Here is a 10,719-nt window from a genome sequence, read left to right as displayed (position 1 = left end):
AAACGTAGAATCGCCATATGAATCAGCCATTCCACTTCTAGGAATATCCCCGAAAGAACTGAAAGCAGGGTCTTGAGATATTTGTCCATCTATGTTCACAGCAGCTCTATCACAATAAGCAAAGTGTGGGAGGCACCCAAGTGTCTGCTGACGGATGGATGGAAAAATAGGGGCATGTGCATACACTGGAATATTCTTCAGCCCTAAAGAGGAAGGAGATTCTGACCCAGGTTCCAACACAGATGAACCTCGAGGACGTTATGCTGACTGAAAGACGCCAGCAACGAAAAGGACAGACTCTGTACAATGCCACGTATAGGAAGTGCCGGGAGTAGTCCAATTCAGAGACACAGAAAGTTGAATTGTGGGTGCCGGGGGCTGGGGAAAGGGAGAATGGGGAGCTGTTTAACGGGTGTAGAGTTTCAGATTTCCGAGAGTTCTGGGGACGGATGGTGGTGACGGCTACACAACAGAGAGAACGTACTTAATGCCGCTAAACTGGACACTTAGAAGTGGTTCAGATGGTAAATTGTTATTTTCACACACACACACACACACACACGGAGGTTATGTCCCCTGGAACCTCCGATTGTGACCTTATTTGCAACTGTAATTCTTAAGGATCTTGAGAAGAGTTCATCCCGGATTTAGGGTTGTCTGATGTCCACCGGTAGGTGTCCTTACTAGAACGGGAGAGGACACACACAGAGGCACAGGGGAGAAGGACACGTGACAAGAGCGGCAGACATTGGAGTGATGTGTCTACAAGCCAAGGACAGCCGAGGGGTGCTGGCGGCCACCAAATACCCAAAGAGAGGGACGGGACAGATTCTCCCTCAGAGCCTCCAGAAGGATCCAACCCTGTGGGCACCTTGATTTCAGACTTCTGACCTCCCGAACTGGGCAACCATAAATTTTGTGGTCCTTTGCTCCGGCAGCCCCGGGAAACTCATCCAGGGCACCCCATCCCTGCCCTCCCCCTCGCTGGGCCAAGGGCTTCGGGGCACACGCTCAGCCCGGGCATCCCCGCTTCCACCGCCCACCAAGGACCACGAGACAGTGGAGACTTCAAGCAAATGCTCCCTTTAATATCTGGTCACGCAGAGCCATGGCCGGTGGGCTGAGCACCCCAGGGGCACAGGGCCGGCGGCCAGACCCTGCGGCCTTCCCGTGGCACCACGCAGCTTTTTGGAAAATGAAGCCTGGAGCGGTGGTGGCAGCGGGCCCCAGCCCAGGAAGGTCCCGGCCCACGAGGGTCGTTTGCGGTCCCCGCCGCGGTGTCCCTCGGGGCCAGCTACAACGTGGAATGCTTCTCAAAGGGCACAGTCAGGAGTCCGGCCGCTGCCTCGTCCAGGAACCAGCAAAGTTTCCCAGTGTGGGGCTGGACCAGGGCGGCGGGGAGCGGGTTCTCCTCCTTGCCCTCCAAAATGCGCTGCATTGAAGAAAGGGCAGGAGCGTAAGGCCCCATCAGCACCCCCAGCACCCCTCAGAGCTCCTGGGTCCCCCCACGGACAAGACTCTCCTCCTCTCAAGACGTGACGCTGCCCTTAGCTTCAAACAATCAGCAGGTCCCTTCCTTCTCTATCGTCCGTGACCGCCGCCAAACAGGGGCATCAGCACACCTGCCCTGCACGGACCGGAGTCACTCTTGCGCTCTGCAGATCACACCTTGTCTCTGTCACAACCACTCAGCCCTGCTGTTACACAGCAAAAGCAGCAGCGGATGCCACATCGACAAACGGGCATAGCCTGTTCCTGTGAAGCCGTATTTATGGACACTGCAATCCGAATTTCATAGAATTTTCACAGCTCAGAGAATATTCTGCTTTTGCTTTTTTTTTTTTTTCCCCATCCGCTTTCAAATCCTTCTTCGCTGGTGGGATTTGGTCCCGTAGGCTGTGGCGTGCTGATCCCTTGACGTGACCTTACGATCAGCAGGAATCATACATACCGCTGTCTAATAGCTGGGCCTGCCCCATGCACTCTGTCATTTACAGCCCTGTGAGGTCACCTCTATTCCCACCCCCATTTTACAGTTATGGAAGCTGAGGCTTGGGTGGCCTCACGTGAGTGTACTCTGAGCTAAAACTGTCTGGACTGACCCTCAGGAGGTCCACAGGGAGGAGCGCTCCCAACCCACCTTGCAGATGGGAAAGTTGAGGCTTGGTGAGGGTACTGAAGTGGCTGCCCAAGGCCATGCTGGGCATCACTGGCAGGCACGCTGGTCTGCTGGATTCTTTACAGTCTGTACCCTTAACCCCAACACCAAGCCACCCCCCCGTGGGGACATCTGTACTCAACAGTTTGGGAGGATGAATTATTATTTGTAAATTTTTTAAAAATATTGCCAGTTTCTTCCATAGTTGGTCTTTTTCAACAATGGCAATGAAAATATCTTTTTTATTATTTAGTTTACTTTTAATATCTTATTTATTCTATATTTTCCTAAAATACCATGTATAACTGTCTCTTTTTTTTTCTTATTCCTCCTTTTTTACTTATTCCTGCCATATAATTTTCTTCCCTGATTAATTTTGCCAGGGGTCTATCTTTGGGATCTATTACCATTAAGTTTTTAAGAATATTAACCAATTCATTAGTTTCTTTTTTAAGATTGTATTTTTTTTTTTAATTTTAGAGAGAGAGAGAGAGAGAGAGAGCACGAGTGGGGGGGTGGGGGGAGAAGCAGAGGGAGAGGGAGAGAGAATCCAAAGCAGACTCTGCACTGAGGGCACAGCCAGACATGGGGCTCAATCTCACAACCATAAGATCACCACCCCAGCCAAAACCAAGAGTCAGACACGTAACCCTGAGTCACCCAAGTGCCCCTTAACCAATTCATTAATTTCTGATTTTAATGTCATGTATTCCTTCCACTTTTTCTAGATTTATGGTATTGTTCTTTTTCTTAAGTCTAAGGTGCTAAATTCATTTATTTTAACTATTTTTTTAAAGAATTTATTTTTAAGTAACCTCTACATCCACTGTGGGGCTTTGAACTTACACCTCTGAGATCAAGAGTCACATGCTCTACCAACTGAGCCAGCCAGGCGCCCCTATTTAATACTTTTTAAAACTGCTTTTTCAAAGCTATAAATTTACCCCTGAGTGCAGCTTTGGCCTCATCTCATCAATTTGATTTTGTAATTGTTTATTCCTAACTAGCCTGTAATTATAGTTTCCATCTCCCCTTCAGCCCAAGAATTAACTCAAGTACCTTGGGACCTGGTGCTTCCAGCACAGTAATATCTGGGGCCATATTCCATCCCTGGGCTCACATGCCTTTGATCTTCTTGGGAATAGGGCCCTTAGCCATTACCTTCAGGACAGCTGCCTTGCCTTCTCCAGTTGCCACGAAGATGACGGTTCGGGCGGCATTCAGCACAGGAAGTGTGAGGGTCACGCGCTGTGGTGGTGGCTTTGGGGAGTCGCTGATGGGGGCTACGATCTTCTCCCGCTCCTGGGGGATGGAGACAGAAGGACAAGGTCCCTTCAGCTTCTCGAGCACTCACACACACCTGGCATGGTCCATCCATCATTCCATGCCCTCCTACCGGTCCTGTGGTACTTGATTTAAACCCTCATTTTAAGACAGGTGACCTGAGGCTCAAAAGGGTTAAGCCCAGACAACTGGCAGAGGCTGACTCAAACCCCACTGTGGGTACCTCCTGGCCCCCCAAAAGCGGCCCTCCCTCTGGAAGCCCCAGTCAGCAGAGGCCCATGTGGTGCGCTCACCTGCAGGAGGGGGTGGTCTGGGAAGAGCGAGCAGGTGTGACCATCAGGACCCACCCCGAGAATTAGCAGGTCAAAAACTGGAATGGAGTCCCCTTGGAAGGCCTGGGTGGGGGAAAAGACAGTCCTGCGACGTTGTGGGGGGTACTCAAAAGGCACAAAGAGACAGTGGTCAGAAAAAGAATCCCAAGTGGGGTTGTAACACAGGGAGCAATGCTCAGCCTCACCTGCATGAACGGGACTCTATGAGGTTCCATGTTTCACCCATCTGACTGGCCAAGAGTCTGGGGACACAATGTCCCCACGATGTGAGAACCCAGGCCCACTCCCAGAGGGTCAGAAGCCGGGCCACCCTGAGGGACCCAAAGGCGGTGCTGTGGCCTCTCAGAAGGGGGATCCTCAATGGCATCTGTCCAGGGTGGGGCGGGATTTGCCAACCACCCGTGGGGGCAGTTTTTGCTGGTGACAATCATGCAGCACCACCCGCAGGGCTGCTCCCTCACCGCCGTGTGGATGAGGCCTCCCTGGGGCCACACTGGGGGACTCACCTGTCTCAGCTTCTTGGCATAGTCCTCGGCCGCCTCCTCCACAGGCAGCTGGGGGTTAATGGTGATCACCTGGCTGTCAGGAATGGGCAGCCTGGAGAGCAAGTGGGTCTGCAGCAGACGGAGGGACAAAGTCACCCAACAGCAATACACGGCTCCCAGAGGCACGAGGTCTGCACGGGTGACCGCCTGGATTCTCCAGGCGAGGATGCCTCCAGGACAGGACCGTCCTTACACCCACCTCCTCTGTGAGTCGGGATCCCAGTGGCATTCCACCAGGAGTCTCTCAAGTCCAGCCTGATTGGGGGCCTCCTGTATACAAGCCACTGCCCTTGCCTGGGAAACTCCTATGCATCCTTCAGAGCACCTCCTCCGAGCATCCACACCCATGCCTGCACCTCCCCCATATGGCTGCGTGGAGGCACCACATGTGACGGTGGTAAGCACTGACTTCTCTTCCGGCTGCCACTACAGGGTATCCCTGCCCAGCATATAGCACACACCCTGGGCTCGGAAAGGTGGATTTAATTTCTATGGAAGCACCTGGAGTCAGGCCTCCCGCAAGGGGGAGGGCTCTAGCCCTTCCCCTCATCGCCCCAGATGAGCCTTTGATCTGCTCCAGGAGGGACACCAGTGACCCCTACCTTGGTGCCTCCCTTCACAGGATCTTGGGATCCTGTGCCATGGAGGCAATGCCAAGTTGAGCCACGGAGGAAAAGGAGGAAGCCGCAAAAAATATTGTATTAGAAGGGGCATGGGACTGGGACATGGAGTAAACACACCAGACCACATAGGGCTGCCTGCCCTGAACACTGGCCCAAGGAGTAAGAGCTCTGTATGGAGGGTAATGGAAGCCAAGGCGGGTGTGTGAGCCAAGGAGGGACAGGGTCAGATCTGTTGTTGGAAAGACCTCCTGCTTTGTCCAAGGTCTGCATCGATACACACCCTCAGGGATTACATTGAGCAAAGCCAGTGGGGAATCTCAGTGCCCTGTTTCTGTCACGTGATCCTCTCCTTAGCTGCCCTTCCCCTAAAGGCTCAGAGCCATGCCCTCCTCCTCCACCTGGCCTCCTGCCAGAGAGCCAGGGGCTGGAGCATCAGTTAGGCAGTTTCCTAGAAATGGAACTGCTGGTTGATTCTCTCTTAACATCCCTCAGGCATTGAGGAACCATTCCCAGGAAGGAGGGAGCCCCAGCTGATCCTCCCAGCCCAGGCAAAGCCCTGGCCTCAGCAGCAGAAGATGCATAGAGCACACAGGCTGAGCAGGAGAACACTCCCGCTGAGAGCCCCAAGGTGCACCAGATCCGTCCTTGAGGATAGAAGCAATCCTGTGCTCCTATACTGGGTTGACTTGTGGCCCCTCAAATTAATGTCCACCAAGAACCCCAGAATGAGACCTTATTTAGAAGGGTGTCTTTGCAGATATCATTAGTTGACTTCATAGTAGAGTAGTGTGGGCCCTGAATCCAATGACTGGTATCCTTATGAGGAGAGGACACAGAGTGAATCAGAGGAGGCCATGAAGACGCAGATACAGAGATTGGAGGCCAAGGACCACCAGGAGCCCCCAGAGGCTGGAAGAGGCCAAGGATCCTCCCCTTGAGCCTCCAGAGGGAGTGTGGCCTTGCCAACACCTGGATTTCAGGCTCTGGCCTCCAGAACTAAGAAAATAAGTTCTTGTTGTTTTAAGCCACCCAATTTGTGGTCCTTTGTTAGGGCAGCACCAGGGAAGTCACGTGACTCCCCTCACAGGGGAACCGGCAGAAGCAGCAAATCTTTGCCTCACATCCGTCCCCATGGCTTCGAGTTTGCCTTTGCCATACCCTCTGCCCCGGCTCTGCCCCTGGCCAGGTCCTCACACATGCAGGCCTCAGCTCAAACATCATCTCTCAAAGCACCCCTGCCCCTCACCATCCTGAAGGACCTTCCCAGGGCACTTTCTCTCTCACACTATCTTTTGTCCACACTGCATTATGTGAATGCTCTGAGTGGATTTCCCTCATTTATTTCCCTGTGTGTTGGTGCCCGATGCCCCTCTGAGCCCCATGAAGGAACTGCCCAGCACCCCCGTGTCCCCAGCACTGGATACAGGGACACGAACGAACATCCCTGCAACATTTTAACTTTTTTTTTACTGTTTTGTTAGAATTTTGTTACTTGAGCAAGTACAGTTTGCCTAATTAAAAAAAGAGTTCTTCAATTTTCTTGCAAGGTAACAAGAAAGAAATGCGAGCCCAGTTTCTAATGAAGCTCTTGAAGACACAAAGGGAGGCCCCTGCCCCTGAGATGTGCCCCAGGTGCTGTCTGGTGGGTCCGGTTCAAACCCTGGCTCCCCTGCTGGTCATCAGGAGACCCTGGCACACAAGCTCTCCTCTTCTGGCCCCAGTTTCTCCATCTATGAAATGGAGGAAATAACGGCCCCGACCTCACAGGTTATTGTGAAATTACATGAGATGATGTGGATAAAACGCTTGGTAATCAGTAGACTTTCCTTCTTATGACAAAACAAACAACAACAACAAAAAAAAACAGGAAATCATCAGCTCAAGCTTCTATGCAAAGAGAAGGCAACACACCCAGGACCTGAGCAACCTGAAGCTTCTGGCTAAGCCCGCCCCTTCCACACCTCCCTGGGCGTGTCTTCCCCGTCCAGGGCAGGAGGAGTCGGCTCAGATGCAGCCGGAGGACCCCAGGGTCCAGCCACCAGTGCGCCTCCTCCAAGCTTCAGTTTCCCTGATTCTATGGGACCTGAGGCCACAAGCCAAAGATAACCAGCCTGGGAGGTGATCAGAGCCGAGAGCTGCGTGTAGATCATCAAGAAGGCGTCCAGGCTGGAGACGAGAAAACTGAGACCCAGGCTCCACATCAGCTACCTCCTGCCTGGCCCTTCCCTCACTCTGCCTTGCAAGCTACCAGGCTGGGGCGCCCGAACTTCCCTAGGTCCCTGGAATGGGCCACTCTGTTTCACCTCCACGCCCTCGCCCAGGCCGTTCCCTCTACCTGGCCACCGGGTAAAGCATAAAGAGACTTCAAGGCCCCTACCGGCCCACTCGGGTGGCAGTGGAGGTGGGAGTTCAGCGCACCCAGCAGACCATTCCCAGACAGTGGCAGAGGGCAGACTGTGACCCTATGCGACCCCCGTGGCGGGGTTCAGGAGGTGGGCGCGGCCTTCTTGAAATGACCCCCGGCGGCCCCCGTAGTCGGGTGAAGCGGTGGGCGCGGCCCTCTCGGCGTGACCCCCGGCGGCCCCCGTAGCTCTCACCCGGTAGAGACCGTACGTGCTCTCGGCGTGCTCGAAGGGCACGAGGCGCTCGTCGCAGAAGCCCACGGTCCAGCGCGCGAGGCTGGCGGGGCCGGCGGGGGCGGCGGCGGCGGGCAGCTCACGGGCCAGCATCGAGACGAGGCTGCCGCCCGACAGGCCGAGCGCGAAGCGGGCGCGAGCCCCCGCCAGGCAGCACGCCGCCCGCTGCGCCACCAGTTGCGCTAGCGACGCGCCCAGCTCCTGCGGGCTCGAGAAGACCGAGATGAGGTCCGGGGCCGGCGCGGCCATGGTGTGACGGCGGCGGCGGGGAGGCGGAAGCGCTCCGGGCAGCCACCAGTGCGCCTGCGCGAGGGTCGGCCCTGCCACACGGCTGTCAGTACCTTCGGGCGACCGCCTCTGGCACATGCGCAATCCCCCGAGTGAAGTCGCGGCAGGGCCAGGCTTTCGATCCGAAGGAGGCTCATTGATTCTTTGCACGCTGTTCCTGGGCTGGAGCGGGCGGAACCCGTGCGATTGCTCTCAGCCTCGTGGTGTCAGGGCGGGGCCGAAGAGGGGACCCAGAGCTGGGGTCCCCAAGAGGGGATTGCGGGGTGGGATGGAGGGAGGAGATGGGAGATTTCCTGGCGGAAGGCACCTTTTGGTGGACTTTGAAGTTCCAGAACCTTATAACATTTATCTTGTTGCTCTTTGTTGTCTCCCTCTTTAATTAAAATATAAGCCACATGAGGACAGGGTTTGTTTTGTTCACTGATGCCTGGAAAGCCCCCTGAATCAAGCCTGGCACAGAGTTGGGCCTGAAAACGTACTTGTTGAATTGCTTCTGCAAATGCTCTCTTGGGATCTCTTGTGTCTTTCTGAGGACCCAGAGAGGCCTCCACCCTTGCTCTTGCTTGGAGAAGCTCCTAGAATGGGGCAAATGGGTCTTGGCTGATGAGAAAGGGTGTTCCAGGGAATAGCATGGGCAGAGAAGTCTGGAAAGGAGAGAAGGCCTGCTGGGCCTGGGGAGCTGGGCCACTTATGGGGCTGGGGGGATAATTCAGTAGCCTATAGTAAATGCAAGGAGCCATGCATAGGTAGTACATCTTTAAAATCAGTAACAAATTAAGGAAACAGTCCATTTACAATAGCATCAAGAATAAGGTACTTAGTAATGAATTTAATAAGAGAATTGCAAACCTTGTGCACTGAAAACTACAAAACTTTGCTGAGAAAAAAAGATGATCCAAATAAATGGAAGACAGCTTACGTTTTTGGATTGGAAGTTTAAATATTGTTAAGATGGCAGTACTCCCCAAATTAGTCTACAGATTCAACGCAATTGCTGTCAAAATTCAGATTTCCTTTTTTGTAGAAATCGACAAGCTGATCCTAAAATTCAATATGGAATTACAGGAGGCCCCAAGTAGCCAAAACAATTTTGAAAAAGAACAAAGTTGGAAGACTAACACTTCCTGATTTCAAACTTAGTACAAAGCTGCAGTAATCCAGACAGTGTAGTGTTAGCATAAGGAGAGCCATATCAATGGATTAGAACAGAGAATGCAGATATAAACCCATACATCTGTGGTCAATCTTTTTTTTTTTTTATGATTCACTTGTTAGAGAGTGCTGTACATGAGCAGAGGGAGGGGCAGAAGGGGAGGGAAAGCGAAGGAATCTGAAGCAGACTCCATGCTGAGTGCAGAGCCCAACGTGGGGCTCAATCTCACAATCCCGAGAGCATGACCTGAGCACCCAGGCACCCCAGTGTGGTCAATGAATCTTTAACAAGGGTGCTGGGATCATTCAATGGGAAAAGAATGCTCCTTTCAACAAATGGAACAAGATAGTCACATGCAAAAGAATGAAGTTAGACCCTGTAGTGGTAGAACAGTAGACACCACCCCCCCAATCACCAAAGGTGTCTACACCATAATCCTCAGAACCTGTGAATATGTTGGGTTACTTGGCAAGAGGAAATAAAAGTTGCAGATGGAATTAGGTTGCTAATCAGTTGTCCTTATAATCTATTTTAAGGATAGGCCCCATGTAATCACCAGGGTCCTTATAAATGGAAAAAGGAAACAGAGGAGGGAGAACCAGAGGAAAGACAGCATGAGAAAGACTCACCCACTGTTGCTGGCTTAGAAAATGGAAGAAGGGGCAATGAGCCAAAGAATGTGGGTGGCATCTAAACACTGGAAAAGGCAAAGGAAATGGGTTCTCTCAACCTCTAAAGGGAATGCAGCTGTGCCAATGCCTTGACTTTAGTCAAGTGGGATCCATTTCTGACTTCTGACCTTCAGACTGTCAGATAATAAATTGGTGTTATTTTAAGCCAATAAGTCTGGGGTAATTTGTTACATCAGCCCTGGAAAACTAATACAGATCCCCACCTCACACCATATACAAAAATTAAAATGGATTGGAGTGCCTGGCTGGCTCATAGCATTTGACTCTTGATCTCGGGGTTGTGAGTTCGAGCCCCATGTTGGATGTGGAGATTACTTAAAATCTTAAAAATTAAAATGGATCAAAGACTTAAATGTAAGAGTTGAAACTAAAAACTCTTAGAAGAAGGAAACAAAGGCATAAATCTTCCTAACCTTGGGTTAGACAAGGACACCAAAGCACAAACAATAAAAACCAAGTAGATGAACTGGACCTCATCAAAATGGAAAACTTGTGTTTCAAACGACATCAGCAAGAAAGTGAAAAGACAACCCACAGAATGGGAGAAATTTGCAAATCGTATATCTGATGAGGGTCTAGTGTACTGAATATATTAAGAACTCTTACAACTTAACTTTTTAAAAACCCAGCTTAAAAACGGGCAAGGGTTCCGAATAGACATTTCTCCAAAGAAGATACAGAAATGGCCAATGACCACATGCAAAGATGTCCTGTCCATTAGCCGCCAGGGAAATGCAAATCAAACTATGAGATACCACTTCACAGACCCACTAGGATGACTATGACACAAAAGGACAGATAGGAGCACCTGGGTGGCTCAGTTGGTTAAGCATTCCACTCTTGGTTTTGGCTCAGGCCATGACTTCATAGGTCATGAGATCGAGCCCCGAATGGGCTCTGTGCTCAGCAGGGAGTTGGCTTGAGATTCTCTCCCCCTGACCCTCCCCCCATTCGCCCTCTCTCTCTAAAATAAATAAATAAATAAATAAATAAATAATAAATAATAAA

General features: G+C 51.7%; 1 protein-coding gene across 2 annotated transcripts; it reads right to left on the bottom strand.

Moving 5' to 3' along the window:
* Positions 1–1,062: 1,062 nt before the first annotated feature.
* Positions 1,063–8,235, bottom strand: PGLS (6-phosphogluconolactonase). 2 transcript variants are annotated; one of them, XM_027587780.2, is made up of 5 exons: positions 7,540–8,221; positions 4,281–4,388; positions 3,736–3,837; positions 3,320–3,460; positions 1,063–1,432 (listed from the first exon to the last, which is right to left on the bottom strand). In XM_027587780.2, exons 1-5 carry the CDS (start codon positions 7,942–7,944, stop codon positions 1,295–1,297), a joined length of 894 nt encoding a protein of 297 aa, XP_027443581.1. In that variant the 5' UTR covers positions 7,945–8,221; the 3' UTR covers positions 1,063–1,294. The 2 variants fall into 2 exon arrangements, with proteins under 2 accessions (XP_027443581.1, XP_027443582.1); XM_027587781.1 differs by lacking the exon at positions 3,736–3,837 and having other exon boundaries at positions 7,540–8,235.
* Between the last annotated feature and the right edge of the window lie 2,484 nt (positions 8,236–10,719).

This window comes from Zalophus californianus, chromosome 1 (assembly GCF_009762305.2).
Source record: "Zalophus californianus isolate mZalCal1 chromosome 1, mZalCal1.pri.v2, whole genome shotgun sequence".
NCBI lineage: Eukaryota > Metazoa > Chordata > Mammalia > Carnivora > Otariidae > Zalophus > Zalophus californianus.
This window is presented reverse-complemented; position numbering and strand designations above follow the sequence as displayed.

What these genes read in the sequence shown, in the direction of transcription:
- PGLS (XM_027587780.2), bottom strand. Translation starts at nt 7,944, where the DNA reads ATGTGCCAGAGGCGGTCGCCCGAAGGTACTGACAGCCGTGTGGCAGGG. An exon ending in GCACGTACGGTCTCTACCGG is followed by an intron (nt 4,389 to 7,539) that starts GTGAGAGCTACG and finishes CGTCTGCTGCAG; the next exon opens with ACCCACTTGCTCTCCAGGCT. An exon ending in ATGCCAAGAAGCTGAGACAG is followed by an intron (nt 3,838 to 4,280) that starts GTGAGTCCCCCA and finishes TCCCCCACCCAG; the next exon opens with GCCTTCCAAGGGGACTCCAT.